Source organism: Paecilomyces variotii (genome assembly GCF_004022145.1).
Source record: "Paecilomyces variotii strain CBS 101075 chromosome Unknown C8Q69scaffold_10, whole genome shotgun sequence".
Taxonomy (NCBI): Eukaryota; Fungi; Ascomycota; class Eurotiomycetes; order Eurotiales; family Thermoascaceae; genus Paecilomyces; species Paecilomyces variotii.
Genome location: NW_021167149.1, coordinates 662,894 through 681,083, shown reverse-complemented (window position 1 = coordinate 681,083; position 18,190 = coordinate 662,894). Strand labels below are relative to the sequence as shown.

The window sequence follows — 18,190 nt, the reverse complement described above, 5'->3', positions numbered from 1 at the left end:
GTGAAATCCGCTAGTAGGCGTTGTTGGCGTCGCTTAACATCGCTCCGATTGTCCCCACCGGGAGCCGTTCTTCTAAGCTACAGTAGATCTTAAGGTTCTCCGCACGCCTTCGCGACTCCGGGTAAATGTGAGCAACAATCCCAGGCTATTCCCAGCTCCAACATGATCCCACCATGCGATCCAGCAATTCTCGAAAACAATCCTCAATTCAAAAAGCTCTACCAGCATCTAACCACCGAGTTACTAAACCCTGATGGCTCCACGCGCGCCAATGACGCCCACCCGGCGCGCAAGGCCGTTCAGAATGTAAGTTGTCCCGAACAATGCACATGCGACCCGTGGATCGTGGAAAGCAAAAGCCAATGTATAGGCGCAATGGAAACGGTTTCTGACGAGTGAGATTTCTATGAAAATGTAGGAATTGAGGGAGTTGCAGATTCGGAATGCGAAGAGGCAGATTAAGAAACGGGCGCTGGAGAGGGTTGCGCTGGATTTGAGAAGTGTTTTACCGGATGAGGTTGGTTTTTTGTTATTTATTTACTTGGATCTATTGTGTATTGGGAAACAATTGTGCTTCTGGAAACGACTTGCTGACTGAAATAATCTGAACAACAGCTCCGTGATCTCATCGCCATCATAGCCCTCTATCTCCAGTCCCCCATACCTCCAGAAGAATCCACACGAGATATCCGCGACGGAGAGGACATGCTTTCTCTCCTATCACCAGATTTCGAAACATTCCACTACAACGCCGAGAGCATCGCGCGTGCTCTCTCGAAGCTCTTCTCTTCGAACCTAGACACTCTCCGAGCCATCGCAGAAGCAGGAGCAGAGGCCTCTCAACAGGCACCGATTTCTTCACATATTCCTTCTCTTGCGAATCAGTCTCGTCTTCGCGCCCGTCCGCGCCAGAGTAGCGCCAGGATGACACCGCAGGTTACGGTGTCTTCGCAGGTTTCTGCACGGATGGCTGCTCTGCGAGCCCTTCAACTGGCCGAGCTTCCAGCGGCTAGGAGAAAGATGGCAGCTACGGCAGCGGCGGTATTTGCGGTGCGGGGAGAGATCATGGAACGAACGGTAGAGTTGCTGGAGCGGACGAAACATGGGGCATTAGCGAGAGCGTCTAAGTCGAAGGCGGAGCATTTGGCGACGGTTGCTGAGGCGGTGGAGGGTAAAGTTCGGTATGTGGATTGTCGAGAATTCTCTTATTTTTTATTTCTTTTCTATTGATTCAACTCTGGACTCATTTCTGCAAATTACTAACATGCAACCCGCGATATTCCAGAGTCATGAAACTAGAAACACTCTCAGCCATCTACACGCCCGACGCGCTCGCCGCGCTGACTAACTACCGCGACCATCTCCAAGACACACGCAGAAGATTGGAGGAGAAGGAAAAATCTCTAATCAAAGAACTCGAATCCTACGAAGGAACAGGTTCTGCTCAAGAAAACAATGCCGGCGCGGGAACTATGGCTGAAATCGCCCGGCGGTACGGAGCACTGCTCAAGGAGATGGAAGCTGTCAAGATGGAAGTCAAGCGGTTGGGAGGATAGGATGGTGGATTATGTTGATTTTGCGTGGCGGCTTTCTTTTTCTTTTTCTTTTTTTTTTCGACTGTTTGATACCCCTGTGAATATGGATTCTGCGGTAGATTGTAATTGTCGCCTGTATAGATCTATAGATATTTTACTAATAGGATATCCAGTATGGACTATGATACTTCGCTGGGAACGTAAAGAGAACGCATTTCATTTCAAAGAAAGGGAAAAAGCAACTCATCCTCATTCATTCAAATCCCACTATCCAAATATTAAACATAGTCAAAACAACATAACTACTTCGAATTCCGCGCATACAACAACCCCCGCAATCACGTGACAATCCTCAAAAAACCGCCCGCCGCGGCGAAAGTCAAAAAAAGCTTCTTTCAGTTGGTGAAGATTCAAGAATCTCTGGTCCGCCACTGGCACTTTTTTCCTGCGCGAAGAAAAAAAAAAACCCCGACTGTGTCATTTTCACGACTACTTTACGATATCCAAATACCCGGACAACTGATCCACTAAAGATACATACATCAACGACAGTTTGAAATCAATACTTCTCCTCTACTCTACTCTACTCTACATACGTATCTACGCGCACACCGATCCGATAGTCCTCAACCATGGCCGACGAATCTCTCTCCATCTACGACGAAGTCGAGATCGAAGATATGACTTTCGACCCGAACCTCCAGATATATCATTACCCGTGTCCATGTGGCGATCGGTTCGAGATTGCGATTGCGGATCTGCGCGATGGAGAGGATATTGCGGTGTGTCCGAGTTGTAGTTTGATGGTGAGGGTGATTTTTGAGGTGGTGAGTTTGAACTTTTGCCCCCCCATCTTTGGATTTGGGTTTGTGTTTTTGTACTCTCTTTTGCTGACGATGTGGTGTTGTGTTTGTTAGTCTGATCTACCGAAGGATGAGGATATGAAGCCGGCTGAGGGTGTTGCGGTGCAGGCGTAGTTAGCGTGTTGCTTTTGGTTTTGGTTATGGTTTCTTTTTCTCTTCCGAGGGAAATAAGGGAGAGGATATATGAGATGTGATATGTCATCCGGCAATTATTGCGGGGGCTTGGGCGAGACCGGCTCTGTCTCCTCGCGGAGAGGAGAGATTGGCCACGGACAGACCGCCGCATACTTAAGGACAGCACTCGAGTTACGGCCTGGTTTGGAAACTCTGACAGCATCCCGCTTTTGTCCTTGAGGCCTCCGGCTCCCGCGCCCGTCCCAGCGCGACACGCGCCGCTGTCGTGAGTGCCGGCAGAGACACGACCGGCCTACAGCCTTGTATTGGCGCATCTTGGCTACGATATACTCCTGCAGCTTCTGCTTGACTGAGGTATACGGTAGGCTGGGTCGGCGGAGCTGGCAAGGTACGGGGCATAGCCAAGGTTGGATTGAGACGATGCGCTTCTCATGGGGAAGAGGATGTATCCAGGCTCATGGCGAAGAGGCTTTATTCTGGCATCATGGGACACTATCAACTGGACTTTGGATTCGTATTCTGTGTATCCATATTACACGTTCAAAGCAGAAGCTCTGGCATATTACCTGCCCATAGAATAGCTCTCTGTACAGGTTAATATCCGCCACTGTGATTACTCCTAACACTGGTTATTCTATCATATCTTCTCTCTGTAGAATTGCTGGTCCGACATTCAACTTCTGCCTCACGAAGAGTCCTCGTCGTAGATGATCTTGGGAATGCTCAATGTCAATTCCTTGTTCAACAGGTCGGTCAAGTTCGAGCCGTCACGCAGACAGATCCACTGGCCATTGAGCTGACCCCGTGTATCCTGCTTCTCATGCATCCTGTCCCCCACAACAACCCAGTCATAGCGTCTGGGGCCGGAGATGGGTGAGCTGAGCCAAATCTGCTTGTTCGGCGGTTGCTTGTTCAGGACGTAGGTTCCAGCGCTGGGAACGATGACGTTTAGGACGCCAGCCTAAGAATGGCAGCAGTTAGCATTCGACATAAGAGACGGCAGATTATTCTGAAGGGCTCCTCAAGCTCGATGGGGAAAATCATTCCATCAGGGCTGATTCTCTTCAATACTGTCCTCGCATAGAAAAGAAAGCTCTGCTCAACATACCGCATACTCAGCCTCCATATCGGAACCCTCCTCCTGCGCCTTCTCGAGCTCTGAAAGAAGTACATTGAAGTAGTGCTCCGAGCATTCGCGATACTCCTGGTCCGTGAGCGGTGAAGGTTCCGTCACATAGCTGGGCTCGTCGGCGGAGATGGTCTGAGACTTGGGAGGAGCGGGGTCCGAGGAGTCTGGGGTGATGCCCTTGAAGGCGACCGACGAGGAATGGAAAGATCGCGAGCTGTAGGCCTCGCTGGACGAGAGGACTGCACGGTTTCTGGTCTGGAACCGCTGGACGGCAGCCGGGGTTGAGGTCTGCGACACCCGGGCAAGACGGAAGGATGGTCGAGCAGAGACGAGAGCGCGAGGAGTTCGAGAAAACATGGTGAGCTATGTATGTATGTACTGTACAAATTCAGATGGACGCCAGAGATGGAGGATTGTGAAGCTAGAAGAAGAGTGTGGGTTTGGATTGAGTTGATGAGGAATCAAGCAGAGCGGTTTTTGTTGGAAGGAAACGCGGAGATGGCATCACATCATGGATTCTCCGGAGCTTCTGCTGCTTCCCAAGGTTCTCCCCGTCAGCTCCTTAACCGCCACTCCTATTTGCCCATTCGAACTAATTACCCTGTGCTTACTGCTTGTGTTATCTAGTTATTTATATTTTGTTATTTGTTATACGTTCGACTCTTACGGATTAACCAACAGACTCCCAGGATTCTTTGCTTCCACACCAGCTACAAGCTCTAGACTGAGCTTCGCCACTACTTCGTTAGTGCTTCTTTCGCGCAAATGCTATGACGGCACCAGCTGAGGCAGTATACTTAGCCTGTCAGCTTGGGGGATTTTGATCAGATTGAAATACAACGTCCCCCATATTCAGTTCCCATGCTACGAACCAGGCCTCTTGGGCCTGTGATATTCCGTTCAGATTTTTCATCCTTATCCTCCGCATCCTATCGCTTCTCGGGCATGTCAGAACCTAGAGACCAGCCTGGTCCTCCTCACAGGGCTAGGAATCTCAGGAATAACAATCACAACCAGAAAAGAGAAAAGAAGCCACCGTTGACGCATTTCCTCTGCTTCCCTCTCGTCAATGATGTTTCTCTGCCTCAACTGGAATCGTCCATTGCCACATTCAAGGCAGCAATTCCGTCTCGTCTCCGGACAGAAAACGACCATCCTCTGAAACCCACTCCGCCGCTTATTCCTGATGGAGCTGTCAGGCCAGTTGGGACGCTCCATCTGACGCTGGGAGTAATGAGTCTGCCGACCAAAGAGCGCCTGGACGAAGCGATCAACCTGCTGCAGTCTTTGGATCTGGTTTCGATTGCGCGAGAGGCAGAAGCTCGCGCGAAGTCAATGCAGAATCGAGCTAGAGCTTTATTGGAGACGCCATTGAATCCAGACTTTGTTGATTCGGAGCCGCCAGCGACGGCTGAGGCGCGGGAAGGTCTCCTCCCTACGGCATCTGAGCAATTGGCTACTGGTACAGATCTCGTCCGTCCTGTGACTCCTGATTCGCCTGAACCTTTGATTGTGTCTCTTGAATCTATGCATGCACTCCCACGTGCCCGCTCTGCTACTGTTTTGTATGCGGCCCCGGTGGACCCTACATCTCGTCTCTATCCCTTCAGCGTGCTGTTGCGCGAGAAATTCCTAGAGGCTGGTTTCCTAGAGGGAGAATACAAAAAGCCAGCAGCATCAGAAAATCAGGGATCGCAGAAGGCCGAAGGAAACAGTGAGGGTTTGCAGCAGGTGGAATCTAGCTCCCGCCCAGAAGCTGAAGCAACACTCCAGCAATCACTTCTAGAGGAGGTTCCGACAGGAATCGCAGAAGACCCAACATCCGGTCCCTCCAGCTCTAAAATTAAACTGAAGGAAAAGAAGCCAAAAGCAAGACCACTTCTCCTCCACGCTACCATCGTAAATACAATCTATGCCGGACGCGGACGTCGTCGCGACGGTGGACCCAAAAACGGCACTTATACCTTCGATGCGCGAGACATCCTCGCGCATTACCGAGACTATTATATTGATACAGACAGAACGCAGCCTCGTTCAACAATAATCGCTACCGGTATCTCCGAGGATCAATTATCCGCAGAGAGCAATTCTGATGCTGAGGGAGGTAAAGACGAGGGAAACAGGCCACCGGAGAAGAAACAGAAGCAAATGCAAAACAAACGACCCGGAGCAGATGATAGCACAAAGATCCCTTTCCTTTGGGCCCGAGACATCCCAATCGACAAGGTCTGCATCTGCGAAATGGGCGCGAAGAAGCTGGACGCAAGCAATGGCGATCCAAATGCCGAGCGGCTCAGTCAAGCTTATAAGGTCATTGCGGAAAGAAGTCTTGGTTTTCACGGTCCACGTAATGCCATACATACGTCCGCGGACGAGGATACGAACAGTGTGGATGGCGGTGTTGCCGTCAACGCTTCATGATGAACAGCATGCGAGGCATATATTGCTGCAATTTACTTTATTTAACTATACGAATCATATACCACGGTCCAGGTTGGTTATAGGAAAACATCCAGTTGAAGCCAATATATGGAACATATTCCTTGCACGAGTCCCAATTTTACAACATAGCATGCATGATAACCGTCTCTGTTACCCTCTACTATATACAATTCATTCCAGCCACTAGGAAGCAACCAAAGCTCCGGTCAGCAATCTCGACACGGATAATCAACTAGAAGGGCAGACCAGTTAAGTTATCTTCAAGATAGCGGAGAAGCCACATATTGCACACAGTCAATTGTTGACAAGCCCTCTATCACTTTGAAATTTCAACGGGAAATCAAGGCAGCAACAATGGCTAACGACAAGAATTGGGAGAGGCAAAATAGATTTCAGATTAAAAAAAAAGAAAAACATACAACAGCAGGGATTCGCTGGTGGTCACCCACCCAACTACTAACCTGCCGGCGTGTGGCTTAAGTACGGCTGAGCGGACGGGAAGCCCTGTTTTCCACACCCTATGGTCGTATGTGCTAGAAATTACCCTTAGGGACGTTATATAGTTACGCTATTTCACAACTCACATATCTGACCTGGTCAAGATCGATAGAAATGGACTGCGCTCAGCTATGGGCATAAGCCATGGCAGACATATTACTAGTCATGCTATAGTTATCTTTTATCAAGCATTATCCTGATATTTGGTCTTAAGTCCTTATATCTTATCTAGGTAGTTTAGATAGATAATAAATGTCCTTGAAACACCCCCCGAGTCTGAAGTTATATACTTAGGACACTAAACCTGTAGGAGTCCATGCTGCCATACCGCTCTAGTTCGTGGGGTAGGGTAGGGTACATAATGCATCGAAGAGAAGGTCCGTATAGCATTCTATGTATCCTATCATCTGTATCATGTTTTAGGTTACTTAGAGCAACTATAACCATGCAAAATATATTGCTGATCCATAGTTAAAGCAGGCATACTTGAGCACTTGCATATATGCACTGATGCCTTTTCTCCAGGCAGATGCTTTAGGCGTACTAGTCGTACTAGTACTAAAGTAGTAACAGGCAGACAAATGGATGGATGGATAGATAGATCCAGGAGCCCTGAAGGACTGCTTTTTCTCAGCTCGACCTCATCTTTCTTCATCTCACTTCGACTCTTCTCTTCTGTCCTGTCTTTGCTTTAGCTCACTTCTCCCCGCTTGCTGAGCTCGCTTCTCTCTGATTACATTTTTCTCAGCTCGATTTCATCTGTCTCCATCTCACTTCGTCTCTTCTCTTCTCTTATCTTCCGTCAAGCTGACTTCCCTCCTGTCTTTCCTCTAGCTCACTTTCTCCCCGCTTGTTGAGCTCGATTCTTTCTGATTAAATTCTTCTCAGCTCGACTTCATCTGCTCCATCCCACTTCGTTTCTTCTCTTCTCTTCTCTTCCGTCAAGCTGACTTCCCTCCTGTCTTTCCTTCAGCTCACTTTCTCCCCGCTTGCTGAGCTCGCTTCTCTCTGACTAAATCAATTCTCTACTTCCGCCAAGCTTGAAATTTCCCCTCTACAAGCTCATTTTTCTGCCCTGTTCGCTTACTCTTTATCTTCTGTGTCCTATACTTCCCTTGATCTCTGCACGATATGCCTCTAAACAAGCTTCGTTGGGTCCAAAAAGCCAAATCACTACTTCGTGGGCTGAAGGAAGGGAAGCAAGCTGCACCAGAGGATGTAGATTATGTCTTGCGTGAAATGGACAAACTGCCTGTATTGGCGGCCAGCAGCTTAAGGCTCTCAGAAGTGAGAGATGCGTTCGGCCTCAAACGTGACGATAGATTGGAGGAAATTTGGGGACCGGAGGAAAAAGATATCATACCAGTGCCAGAGACCGTTCGTAAGTCTTGAATTTTCTGAATGCCGTTTTCTTTTCTGAGTTCTGACCTTTTCTTTCTTTTTAGTATCGAGAATCTACGATATGGAGCAGGCTTTGGGGCACGACCCGACAAATGAAGCTACAGTTCGCTGGAAGTTAGACATTATACTCCAAGCCTGTGTCCGGGTCGAACAGAAGAATGTTGCTATGAGACATCCAGAGAGAACGGAGAAGCCTGTAACTCTCACAGCTGAGACCCACCTTGAATGCGAAATCGTCCATAAGGGACAAGCTGTCATTCTCAACGGCAGGTCAGACTACACTATGTGGTATGGGGATCACGGGCTGGATACGAACCTTGTGATTTGCGAGGCCAAGGATAGGTGTAACCACGGCACTGGTTTGGGACAATGCCTGGCCTATATGGGTAAGTTAGCTAGTCACACCCTATTGAACATCAATTAACCATACTTCATAGCAATGGTCCACAAAATTCGCAAGAAAGAGAACCACATCAACAGCATTATCTACGGCTGTGTAACGGATGGTGAGATGTTCAGCTTCTTGCGTATTGACAACGACGATAAAGTAAGAGCTCCTATGACTATTCTGTGATACAATAATTCTTATCTAAGTTTTTTATTTATTTATAGTACTCCTTCTGGCATTGCCAGGAATGGGGTGTAAACCCCTCCGCAAGAAACAAGATATGGACGCATCTCGTCCGCATAACCAAATGTGCCAGCGCGCTCTCCCCCCGAACATCGGTAAAGAAAGTGAATCGGGTCGTCGATGCCTCATCTGGCGAGCAAAAATACTGGAAGATTCAGTTCGGCAGCAGCAGCGGGATGTCTGAGGAGGAGATGGAGTTGTAAGCCTTATGGGCCCGGCTTATGTTTACGACTTTTTTCACGAGTTTTCAAGGGGCAATATGGCTTTTCAGATAGAAGTATCGTTGCACATAATGGAGAAACCCAGGGGAGAACAGCGTTCCGGCTAGTTAAGGCGGCCAAAAGAGAAATGCATCTCTATATGCAGGTTGAAACCGGTTAGCTGCTAGCACATCATGTACAATTTCAAGATCTGAGGAAGAATTTCTAGCCATGGCCGTTTCATACCAACTTTATCTGGAATACCTGTCAAACCATATGGCACGGAAGTGTTGAGCATATTGAACTGAGGTAGCTAGGGGGAATAGGTAGTTGCTGGCTTGACCCTCGATCTAAGTAGGGAGTTGGCTTCATATTTATCTTTTAAATACACCTACAAAAGGATCTAGATCCTAGTGACCTAATAGGTTCTGTTGCAAGACAGTAGCCTTCCGGTGACCTTCCATGCACCGCTTCCATACGTATACAGATTCGTTCCCAGACCAAGGCAGAAAACATCGATCCTCGAGATTTTACCGATTGCACCTGACCGGGTTGTCCTCTCGGGGATAGCACCTTCCCCAACAAGAAACAGTGCTGGTGGTTGACTGCTTACTACAGCATGTTCTTGACATCCACGACGGACACACCGTCTGCGTCTAGTATTAGATACTATGCCTAGAAGATTATCCAACTAGTCTCCTGTCTCGAATTGAAAACGACACCTCTCAGCAACCATCGTATTTCATGCACCTGGTGGCTGGCTACTCTAGGTAGGCAACATGCAGCTTGTCGAGCTATGCGGGTTGTGGCCCGTCATCTTAGTTTATGGGGTGATGGTAGCCCTGAGTACTGCCATAGAAACCAGCGAGGCAATCAACGGAGGAGAAACTTGTGAGTAATTGTTCTTTTACATGTCTAGTTACATGACGCGTCTCGTTGGAGTGTTGCTGTGAGCCTCTCTTTCTGACCTATTCAGTGGCCCCCGAGTCTGCAGTATCCACTCTAGAGACATCAGATGCTATGGCATCAGACGTGCCCAAGTTCAATACGGCCGCCATTACAGACCCGCGGCCATATGCTGGCGACTTTCCCGTCTGTACCGAGTTTGATCAACCATATTCGCCATTCTGCTTGCCCAAGGACGGAAGCAATGTTACGGTTGACTCGACATACTACGTGACTTGGAATCCTGATTATTATCCTGTCAATGCAACCATTACGATCGAGCTGCGATATTGCACTCCCCTGGAGGGCGATTCTGCCTTCACGTCGGACAGAACAGAGAACAGCTACGGATATATCCCTCTGAAGATGCGTCAAGAATGGCTGCAAGGGAAGGCTCGAAACAATTTGACGTTGTATATCATTGAAAACGAACCGACTTCGAATCAGCGAGCGAGTTATCGACAGGGGCCAAGAGTTCAGCTCACGCATAGACGCATAGAGCATTACAAGCCTCCGCCTCAGACTCCGTACAATAAATTGGGACTCATCCTCGGTCTGCCAATCAGTGTGAGTGCTGTTCTTCTCGTCATCGCTGGTTTATACTTTGGCATGCGCAAGAACCGGACAATTGGACTGGGTAATGTTATGGGCCCAGGGAACCGTGGATATGGCATCCGCCAGTCTAAGATCCAGCGCCTTGGTCGCAGAAGAGTTGCCGTCAACATGGGCGAGTTCGAGAATCCTAGAAAGTACCGGGATGACCCTGAAGGAAGGGTCGAGTCGATCGACGGCGATCTGTACAACCAGATGGAGCGCACTCGCGGTCGCGTCTTCACCCACCAGGTGTCCAAGCTGAAGAGCTGGAGTGAGTGAGAAGAGTGCATCTGATGCTATGACGCTCGTTTTGACATGTATCTATTTGTTTCGGCCCAGATGGAAGTATGGGGTTAAGGCTTGTATGAGAAGGGGTCATGCTAGTTAACTCAACACCATAGACTATCTTAGTAGAAATTATCTGCTCGTCCCTAGCTGGGCCCCCAAAGCGTTGCCTTCAGGATACTCTCAAAGTAGTCAATCCCGTATTTATGTCGTTAGGAAACGATTGATAGTAGTAGTTCGTCCAAAACACCCACCTGAGGGGCTGAGAATATGACTAATAACCGGATGTGTTCTTGTCTGTACTAAGTTCTACGAGATCTCTAGCCTAGGAAAGGAGAGTGACAGTACCGACCAACGGGAAGACGGAAAAAGATGCTGAGTCGGCCGACAACCTTGGACGGTGACGTCTCGCCTACTGCACCCCAGACGGCGATACGAATAAAGGTACTTCCATATTATGTGCTAGGCAATAATCCTACTAAGCCAGAGATAAATCTCGCGGTGACGTTGCTCCCATAGTGATTTTGCGGGCGTCTTAGAATCGTACCATATAGAGCGCTATAGAGCGAATTAGAGAGTGTTCCCAGGAATAAAAAGGATTGCTTAGCAACAAACTATGTCTAGACTCGTGATCTTATCGTAGTCAATGGTAATTATTTTTGACGGGTGCGGAACCCCCTCAGCAACCGATGGCCGATGTCGGTAAGGGCCTGTTTTTTTGGCACACAAGAAAAAGATGTGTGGCGGCAACCCCGAATTTCATACTGTCGACGGAGAACAACAACGCATACATATACATAGCAGACCATATATATATATATATATATATAAAATCAAAGTAATTCAAGATCATCAGCTTGTCAGCAGTTATACAATTTCCAATTGCACGGGCGAAAGGAATAATAATTACTACAAGGTGATGTCTGTCCGGCGGTAATTTATTATTCAATACCGTTACGGACGATCCCCACCGCTGCCGGCCTGTGAAAAGAAAATTTCCCAGTTCGCCCAATCTTTTTTTGCCGCAGAGGAAAAAGCGCCTGGTCGAGTCATTCCCAGATCGCCCGGGTTTAAATCTCCACCCGGCTCTGCTCTGACTCTGACTCTTACTCTGCTCTCCTCTTCACGAATTTCTGTTGCGATAAATACCATCCCGGGCTCTGTCTGGTCGTTTTCTTTTCATCTTTCTCATTAGCATTGCCCCTGTCCGTCACCCGGGATCGCTCCCCGCCGTATATATTCCTCACAGTAACAACCCCGCTCCACATACAAAATGTGTCCCGGTGCAAACGAAACCAATGGGCACACCAACGGTGTCAACGGCCATGCCAATGGCAACGGTGCTAACGGTACGGCATCCTGATGAGCAGTTGGGAAAATCTGCTGGGGTTTCGGATCACTAATACTATGTGCAAAAGTAATTGCAGACCATGGAGACTTCACGGCCGTTCAGAGCCGCGAGAACCCTCACCCCTCGGTCGCTCGCAACCCTTACGGCCACAACGCTGGTGTCACCGACTTCCTGAGCAATGTCTCCCGTTTCAAGATCATCGAGAGTACTCTCCGTGAGGGTGAGCAGTTCGCCAACGCCTTCTTCGACACGGAGAAGAAGATTGAGATCGCCAAGGCCCTCGACGATTTCGGTGTCGACTACGTGAGTCACCTGTTCTCGAGAGTCACCAGAGCCCCCCCGGATGAGAAATGGTTCCTAACAACTAGATCCTATACAGATCGAGCTCACCAGCCCTTGCGCTTCGGAGCAGTCGAGAAAGGACTGTGAGGCCATCTGCAAGCTGGGTCTCAAGGCCAAGATCCTCACCCACATCCGATGCCACATGGACGATGCCCGGATCGCTGTCGAGACTGGTGTTGACGGAGTGTAAGTACTTCTTCAATTGCCGGCTATTTCCCCAGAATAATATATATCTGACTGACTGCATAAAGTGACGTCGTCATTGGTACCTCCTCTTACCTCCGTGAGCACTCCCACGGCAAGGACATGACCTACATCAAGAAGGCTGCCATCGAAGTTATCGAATTCGTCAAGTCCAAGGGCATTGAGATCCGATTCTCCAGCGAGGACTCTTTCCGATCCGACCTGGTTGACCTTCTGTCCCTCTACTCCGCGGTCGACCAGATCGGTGTCAACCGTGTCGGTATTGCGGACACTGTCGGCTGCGCTTCTCCTCGCCAGGTCTACGAGCTGGTCCGCGTCCTGAGAGGTGTTGTCAAGTGTGATATCGAGACTCACTTCCACAACGACACTGGATGTGCTATCGCCAACGCCTACTGCGCTCTGGAGGCCGGTGCCACTCACATTGACACCTCCGTCCTGGGTATTGGTGAGCGTAACGGTATCACTCCCCTGGGTGGTCTGATGGCCCGTATGATGGCTGTCGACCGCGACTACGTCAAGAGCAAGTACAAGCTCGAGAAGCTCAAGGACATTGAGGACCTCGTCGCCGAGGCCGTCCAGGTCAACATCCCCTTCAACAACTACATCACCGGTTTCTGTGCCTTCACCCACAAGGCCGGTATCCACGCCAAGGCCATCCTCAACAACCCCAGCACCTACGAAATCATCAACCCCGCCGACTTTGGCATGACCCGCTACGTCCACTTCGCTTCCCGTCTGACTGGCTGGAACGCCATCAAGTCGCGTGCTCAGCAGCTCAACATCGAGATGACGGATGCTCAGTACAAGGAGTGTACCGCCAAGATCAAGGCTCTGGCTGATATCCGACCCATCGCCGTTGATGATGCCGACAGCATCATCCGTGCCTACCACCGCAACCTCAAGACCGGTGAGGACAAGCCCCTGCTTGAGCTCACCCCTGAGGAGAAGGCCCAGCTCGCTGCCAAGGAGAAGGAGATGGCCGCGAACGGAGTTGAGGTCTCCGCCTAAATGACCGATATTTGAACAGTCACGACGAAAGAAAGAAAAGAAGAATCCTCATGTCCAGATTAACTCGATTTAAAGAGTTGATATATTAACGGGCAGTTTGCCGGAAAGATGACGTCATTTGTCTATGCTCTTTTTGCGTTTTGCTTGGGAATTATTTTCGGTTTCTTTGGGTCTTAAAAAAGCTCTCTGATTTATTACGCATAAAAGGGAGGCTGGTGTTTGGAGAGCGATAGTCTCAACCCCTGTACATAGCATGCATGCTCTTGTTTAGTCGGCCGCGAGTATTTAACTATACCGCGAGTCGGAGCACTTTTTGGCAGAGATTAGTAATATCTGCAGTGTCGCTCAATTGACATTTCAACCACATGAACTTCTTTTTTGTAGCAGTGTTTTGTTTCGATCTCAACCTCAGGTCTGGTAGTAATACTTCCGTAAGTCTCGTGCCATAGCGGCTGCATTTTGTCCGTGGCAACGTCATGGTGAAACTGCGGCCTGCGGGGATGCACCTGCCGAGGCTCTTGAACTACTAGTTAAACGCCTGCCTACCTAACTATGCCTATGGCGGCTTTTTCAGCATCTGGCGTCCTGGTCGTCTCTTGAGCTCTGACAAGCATCCCTCCATTCCTTAGGGTCGCCAACATAATTACTTGTATCGCTATCGTCCATCCATCATGACTTCCACCATCATTCCAGTGGCCCTGCAGAACAAGCTGATGGGGCCACGGAGCTCATCCGCTTTCCAACTCGCCGCGTTGAATCTGGAGCTGTAAGTAGCATGCCACCGAACCCAGCTGTCTTCAGACATACAGGCAATAGTTCACACAGCTAATTTGATATCTACGATGGAACAGGCTGCGAAATATCATTTTTATCCTATTCATCCTCCGCGCTACCCGCAAAACTTTCTACTCTGTTCGCGGCTACGGCATCATCGGCAGCATCCGGAATATCTTTGCTCTGATCCGTCTATGGGTTTTCCGGATAGTTCTGCGTATTCCTGGAGTTCGCGGCCAGGTGGACAAGGAAGTCACGACAGCTCTCACGAAATTAGAATCTAAGCTCGTCTCGTCGGGCCCTGGCGTGACGAGATACCTTGAACTCCCCGAGGAAGGATGGACCCCCGACCATGTGCGTGAGGAACTCAATAAGCTCGCCAGCATGGAGCATACAAAGTGGGAGGATGGTCGTGTCAGTGGTGCCGTGTATCATGGTGGCCAGGACCTATTGAAGCTACAGACCGAAGCCTTTGGCCAGTTTGGTGTCGCGAACCCTATTCACCCGGATGTATTCCCCGGCGTTCGCAAGATGGAGGCGGAAATCGTTGCTATGGTCAGTATCTCTTTTGCTCTGCTTGAAAAATCCAAAGCAGTAACTGACTATTATCGAATCAGGTTCTGGCGCTGTTCAATGGCCCCTCTGATGGTGCTGGTGTGACTACCAGTGGTGGAACAGAGTCGATCATCATGGCTTGTCTGGGAGCACGTCAAAAGGCGTATATCGAGCGTGGTGTGACTGCACCTGAAATGTAAGTCAGGCCAGCAACGCTGCTGAAAATCTCGACTAATTCATACAGGATTATTCCCGACACTGCTCATGCCGCATTCTACAAGGCTTGCGAATACTTCAAGATCAAATTGCACCGTGTTCCGTGCCCAGCACCCGACTATAAAGTCGACATCCGTGCTGTTCGCCGTCTTATCAACCCAAACACTGTCCTCTTGGTGGGCTCTGCGCCTAACTTCCCTCATGGCATTGTCGACGACATCCCCGCTCTTTCCCGTCTTGCTACCAAGTACAAGATTCCCCTGCACGTTGACTGCTGCTTGGGCTCCTTCGTGATTGCCTTCCTCAAGAAGGCGGGTTATCCATCCCCTTACGAGGAACAGGGCGGTTTCGACTTCCGTCAACCGGGCGTCACGAGTATCAGTGTTGACACCCACAAGTATGGTTTCGCTCCCAAGGGCAACTCCGTCCTTCTCTACCGCAACCGTACCTACCGCAGCTATCAATACTTTGTGTATCCTGATTGGTCTGGCGGTGTCTATGCCTCTCCCTCCGTGGCAGGATCCCGACCTGGTGCTTTGATTGCAGGCTGCTGGACTAGTCTCATGAGTATGGGGGTATCTGGATACATTGAGAGTTGCAACCAGATCATGACGGCAGCAAAGAAGTTCGAGTCTGCCATTCGTGAGCACCCAATTCTTTCGGAAAACCTGGTGGTCGTTGGACAGCCGCTCGTCAGCGTTGTCTCCTGGACGAGCAAGAATGACGGTGTCGATATCTATGACATCGCCGACGAATTGTCTGCTAAGGGATGGCATCTCAACGCTTTGCAGTCTCCAGCAGCGATGCACGTTGCCTTCACCATTCCGACTGCCGCAGCGGTGGACAAGCTTACTGAGGACCTCATCGACGTCGTCCGGGCAGAGCTTGAGAAAGCTGAAGAGAGGGTGAGACAGGGCAACTCCTACGCGCGCAAACGTGGAGACACCTCCGCTCTGTACGGTGTGGCAGGTAGCATACCCGATAAGAGTATTGTCACCCGTTTGGCAGAGGGCTTCCTGGACACGCTTTATAAAGCATAAAGATCAGGCCCGCCTTACACCCTCACGGCGTGTCAACTGAGAATCAAAAAAGTTCCAGGTGCTGCCTTGGAAAGCTCCATGTATATACACGAATGGCTTGGGGTCAGATGGAGTGTGGATACGGATAGTTATTTTTTGGTGTTGGCGGCGTACTTCTGGTGTTCCAACAGTCTTGCTTAGGCTGTCTATTATTACTAGCGTCATTGAGTAATAGAGATGTCGTATATATCTCGTATCTTGTGATAATCGGCCATTATGCCGCGTAGGATGAGATTCTATAATACAGTAGAACAAAGTTTCAAATACAAAGTAGCACCATAGGAGAGTAGTGGGACATGCGGTATGCGATAGCAAAACCAAAGACATGGCCATCTATCCCTGGAAACTGGCATCAAACATGACCTCCATCGAACATGTGCTGAATGAAAATCTCAGAAATCAGCACATGTATTTTCCATTCAACATCTTTGTCAGAGGCGTGAGGCCAATTATTGAGCCGTAGGGCATTGATGCCTCCGTTGAATATCCGATCATTCTGACAGGCAATTGGTACCCGTGCAATTCCCTTGGCTCATGGAAAGCAGACCCACGGCATTTCCCCCCAAAAAATGAAAAGAGTCGTCAATCGAAAAAAGACAGCACTCCCTCATGCCCGTCTCTTCTCCTTCCACTCTGCACCGGCTGGGTGTTCGACATAGTATCCTGGATCCGGCTTCCGCTCCAGATGCACCTCCTGCTTCGTCATAGGACGATCAACTTCCTGAACATCAACCAGTTCCTTCACTTTCATGATCTGTCCGGCCACATCCTGCGTCACGGGGTGGAAGACGGTAGCCATACGCTTCTTCAGTCCGAGGGCCTTCAACACGCCTGTTGTCCGGGTAGGCAGACCGATGGCGGAGCGCATAAGCGTGATTCGGAAGTAGCTCATTTTGGCTGATGGTGTAGAGTTTCACGTACGAAGGAGGAGGAGGAGGGAAGGATGGAATGTGTTGTGATTTTGAATTCGGAGGACACCGCCTTGTTATAACGCGGTTCTTGTTTGTTTCGTTCGCGTGAGGTTTCTCTCTGCCTTCACTTCACTGTCTTCTTGTTATGTCGTTTCTGGACAAAAGTTGTCCACGACTTGTTGGGTTGATGTTGTGAATCAGCTCTCGTGCTGCTTGCTTTTTTGAAAGCAGATGGTTTCCTTCCCCGAGAGTTCGTTTGACGCTCGTTGATTGACAATTAAGGATACTGGGAAAAATATCTGGTAAGCTGAGAGACTGAAAACGAGAAAAAAAAATAACTGAAAAAGACAAGTCCGTCTCTGACTCGGAACCCACGAGTCTCCGATCTTGCGTCCAGTGTCAATCACCTCGATCCGATCCGCTATCTCAAAAGTTTCCCCGAGGCGGAAAATCGGAGGGCCATGGAGTCGGGCGGTGAGTCACGTGGGGCGTTCTGCCGGGGTTCCCCATCGGTGGCCGAGCGAGCAGCCGCCTTTGAGCAGCATCTCCGCCGCTTCCAGACTGACGGCGAGGCCAACGTTCGCCGTGAATCTCGAGGGGGTCAATTGAATAATATACGCAAGGAAGGTGTTCATAGCGCTTCTGGTGCGGACTGTTTCGGTTCTTCTGGTGAAGCTGCTGAGATTGAAACGGAAGCTGTTCCGATCACGACACATACTCCGGATACAACCTCTGTTACTACTGCTACTTCTGTTGCTACCGCTGCTACTGCTGCGCCTCCTGAATCAGGTTATTGCAGGCCTACTCGTGATACTTCCATTAGTCGCTCGCTCGAACGGTGGAATTCGATATTCGAAAGGGAGATACCCAGGCCGTTTCTTTCCTCTCTGTACCCGGGGCAATCGCGCAGTGTCCCAACCGGTGGTGCACGGATATCCTCCGGTCCAGACGCCCAGACAGTGATCAAATTAGAGGGGGGGCTTATTTACAAGGAAGATATATTGTCCCAAAAGAAAGGACTGAAGTCGTCACCTCAGCACTCGGCATCGGTTCGTGCGGGCAACGAACCTTCCACCCTCACCTCCGAACGTC

At 49.6% G+C, this 18,190-nt stretch overlaps 10 protein-coding genes across 10 annotated transcripts; 7 read left to right on the top strand and 3 right to left on the bottom strand.

The window, feature by feature from the left end:
* The first annotated feature begins 52 nt into the window (after nucleotides 1-52).
* On the top strand, nucleotides 53-1,715 carry C8Q69DRAFT_475944 (hypothetical protein). Its single transcript, XM_028631229.1, has 4 exons — nucleotides 53-306; nucleotides 419-517; nucleotides 616-1,181; nucleotides 1,286-1,715. The coding sequence occupies exons 1-4, from the start codon at nucleotides 163-165 to the stop codon at nucleotides 1,554-1,556; spliced, it is 1,080 nt and encodes a 359-aa protein (XP_028482977.1). The 5' UTR covers nucleotides 53-162; the 3' UTR covers nucleotides 1,557-1,715.
* Nucleotides 1,716-2,167: 452 nt separating this feature from the next.
* On the top strand, nucleotides 2,168-2,512 carry C8Q69DRAFT_509278 (CSL family zinc fnger-containing protein; the record flags this gene model as incomplete). Its single annotated transcript, XM_028633079.1, has 2 exons — nucleotides 2,168-2,362; nucleotides 2,453-2,512. 2 exons carry the CDS (start codon nucleotides 2,168-2,170, stop codon nucleotides 2,510-2,512), a joined length of 255 nt encoding a protein of 84 aa, XP_028482976.1.
* A 706-nt stretch (nucleotides 2,513-3,218) lies between these two features.
* On the bottom strand, nucleotides 3,219-4,019 carry C8Q69DRAFT_446823 (hypothetical protein; the record flags this gene model as incomplete). The annotated part of the gene is made up of 2 exons (XM_028629163.1): nucleotides 3,219-3,494; nucleotides 3,642-4,019. 2 exons carry the CDS (start codon nucleotides 4,017-4,019, stop codon nucleotides 3,219-3,221), a joined length of 654 nt encoding a protein of 217 aa, XP_028482975.1.
* A 588-nt stretch (nucleotides 4,020-4,607) lies between these two features.
* On the top strand, nucleotides 4,608-6,083 carry C8Q69DRAFT_509276 (hypothetical protein; the record flags this gene model as incomplete). Its single annotated transcript, XM_028633078.1, has 1 exon — nucleotides 4,608-6,083. One exon carries the CDS (start codon nucleotides 4,608-4,610, stop codon nucleotides 6,081-6,083), a length of 1,476 nt encoding a protein of 491 aa, XP_028482974.1.
* A 1,412-nt stretch (nucleotides 6,084-7,495) lies between these two features.
* On the top strand, nucleotides 7,496-8,961 carry C8Q69DRAFT_67291 (hypothetical protein). The gene is made up of 4 exons (XM_028633906.1): nucleotides 7,496-7,983; nucleotides 8,048-8,389; nucleotides 8,441-8,550; nucleotides 8,616-8,961. Exons 1-4 carry the CDS (start codon nucleotides 7,734-7,736, stop codon nucleotides 8,835-8,837), a joined length of 924 nt encoding a protein of 307 aa, XP_028482973.1. The 5' UTR covers nucleotides 7,496-7,733; the 3' UTR covers nucleotides 8,838-8,961.
* A 652-nt stretch (nucleotides 8,962-9,613) lies between these two features.
* Nucleotides 9,614-10,652, top strand: C8Q69DRAFT_509274 (hypothetical protein; the record flags this gene model as incomplete). Its single annotated transcript, XM_028633077.1, has 2 exons — nucleotides 9,614-9,725; nucleotides 9,811-10,652. 2 exons carry the CDS (start codon nucleotides 9,614-9,616, stop codon nucleotides 10,650-10,652), a joined length of 954 nt encoding a protein of 317 aa, XP_028482972.1.
* Nucleotides 10,653-11,628: 976 nt separating this feature from the next.
* Nucleotides 11,629-13,976, top strand: C8Q69DRAFT_475931 (homocitrate synthase). Its single transcript, XM_028631228.1, has 4 exons — nucleotides 11,629-12,007; nucleotides 12,086-12,312; nucleotides 12,389-12,537; nucleotides 12,603-13,976. The coding sequence occupies exons 1-4, from the start codon at nucleotides 11,932-11,934 to the stop codon at nucleotides 13,561-13,563; spliced, it is 1,413 nt and encodes a 470-aa protein (XP_028482971.1). The 5' UTR covers nucleotides 11,629-11,931; the 3' UTR covers nucleotides 13,564-13,976.
* Nucleotides 13,964-16,363, top strand: C8Q69DRAFT_475929 (putative sphinganine-1-phosphate aldolase BST1). Its single transcript, XM_028631227.1, has 4 exons — nucleotides 13,964-14,329; nucleotides 14,415-14,892; nucleotides 14,955-15,088; nucleotides 15,137-16,363. Exons 1-4 carry the CDS (start codon nucleotides 14,235-14,237, stop codon nucleotides 16,146-16,148), a joined length of 1,719 nt encoding a protein of 572 aa, XP_028482970.1. The 5' UTR covers nucleotides 13,964-14,234; the 3' UTR covers nucleotides 16,149-16,363.
* On the bottom strand, nucleotides 16,018-16,696 carry C8Q69DRAFT_67264 (hypothetical protein). Its single transcript, XM_028633905.1, has one exon. It carries the CDS (start codon nucleotides 16,518-16,520, stop codon nucleotides 16,152-16,154), a length of 369 nt encoding a protein of 122 aa, XP_028482969.1. The 5' UTR covers nucleotides 16,521-16,696; the 3' UTR covers nucleotides 16,018-16,151.
* On the bottom strand, nucleotides 16,364-17,516 carry C8Q69DRAFT_475927 (mitochondrial 54S ribosomal protein YmL33). The gene has a single exon (XM_028631226.1). The coding sequence runs from the start codon at nucleotides 17,077-17,079 to the stop codon at nucleotides 16,795-16,797; it is 285 nt and encodes a 94-aa protein (XP_028482968.1). The 5' UTR covers nucleotides 17,080-17,516; the 3' UTR covers nucleotides 16,364-16,794.
* Between the last annotated feature and the right edge of the window lie 674 nt (nucleotides 17,517-18,190).

Excerpts from the sequence above, each read along its gene's own strand:
- C8Q69DRAFT_475931 (XM_028631228.1), top strand. The coding sequence starts at position 11,932 with ATGTGTCCCGGTGCAAACGAAACCAATGGGCACACCAACGGTGTCAAC. Across the intron at positions 12,313-12,388 it reads ACGATTTCGGTGTCGACTAC|ATCGAGCTCACCAGCCCTTG; the intron begins GTGAGTCACCTG and ends GATCCTATACAG. Across the intron at positions 12,538-12,602 it reads GAGACTGGTGTTGACGGAGT|TGACGTCGTCATTGGTACCT; the intron begins GTAAGTACTTCT and ends GACTGCATAAAG.
- C8Q69DRAFT_475927 (XM_028631226.1), bottom strand. The coding sequence starts at position 17,079 with ATGAGCTACTTCCGAATCACGCTTATGCGCTCCGCCATCGGTCTGCCT.
- C8Q69DRAFT_475944 (XM_028631229.1), top strand. The coding sequence starts at position 163 with ATGATCCCACCATGCGATCCAGCAATTCTCGAAAACAATCCTCAATTC. Across the intron at positions 307-418 it reads CGCGCAAGGCCGTTCAGAAT|GAATTGAGGGAGTTGCAGAT; the intron begins GTAAGTTGTCCC and ends ATGAAAATGTAG. Across the intron at positions 518-615 it reads GAAGTGTTTTACCGGATGAG|CTCCGTGATCTCATCGCCAT; the intron begins GTTGGTTTTTTG and ends TCTGAACAACAG.
- C8Q69DRAFT_67291 (XM_028633906.1), top strand. The coding sequence starts at position 7,734 with ATGCCTCTAAACAAGCTTCGTTGGGTCCAAAAAGCCAAATCACTACTT. Across the intron at positions 7,984-8,047 it reads ACCAGTGCCAGAGACCGTTC|TATCGAGAATCTACGATATG; the intron begins GTAAGTCTTGAA and ends CTTTCTTTTTAG. Across the intron at positions 8,390-8,440 it reads ACAATGCCTGGCCTATATGG|CAATGGTCCACAAAATTCGC; the intron begins GTAAGTTAGCTA and ends CATACTTCATAG.
- C8Q69DRAFT_475929 (XM_028631227.1), top strand. The coding sequence starts at position 14,235 with ATGACTTCCACCATCATTCCAGTGGCCCTGCAGAACAAGCTGATGGGG. Across the intron at positions 14,893-14,954 it reads AGGCGGAAATCGTTGCTATG|GTTCTGGCGCTGTTCAATGG; the intron begins GTCAGTATCTCT and ends TTATCGAATCAG. Across the intron at positions 15,089-15,136 it reads GGTGTGACTGCACCTGAAAT|GATTATTCCCGACACTGCTC; the intron begins GTAAGTCAGGCC and ends TAATTCATACAG.
- C8Q69DRAFT_67264 (XM_028633905.1), bottom strand. The coding sequence starts at position 16,520 with ATGGCCATGTCTTTGGTTTTGCTATCGCATACCGCATGTCCCACTACT.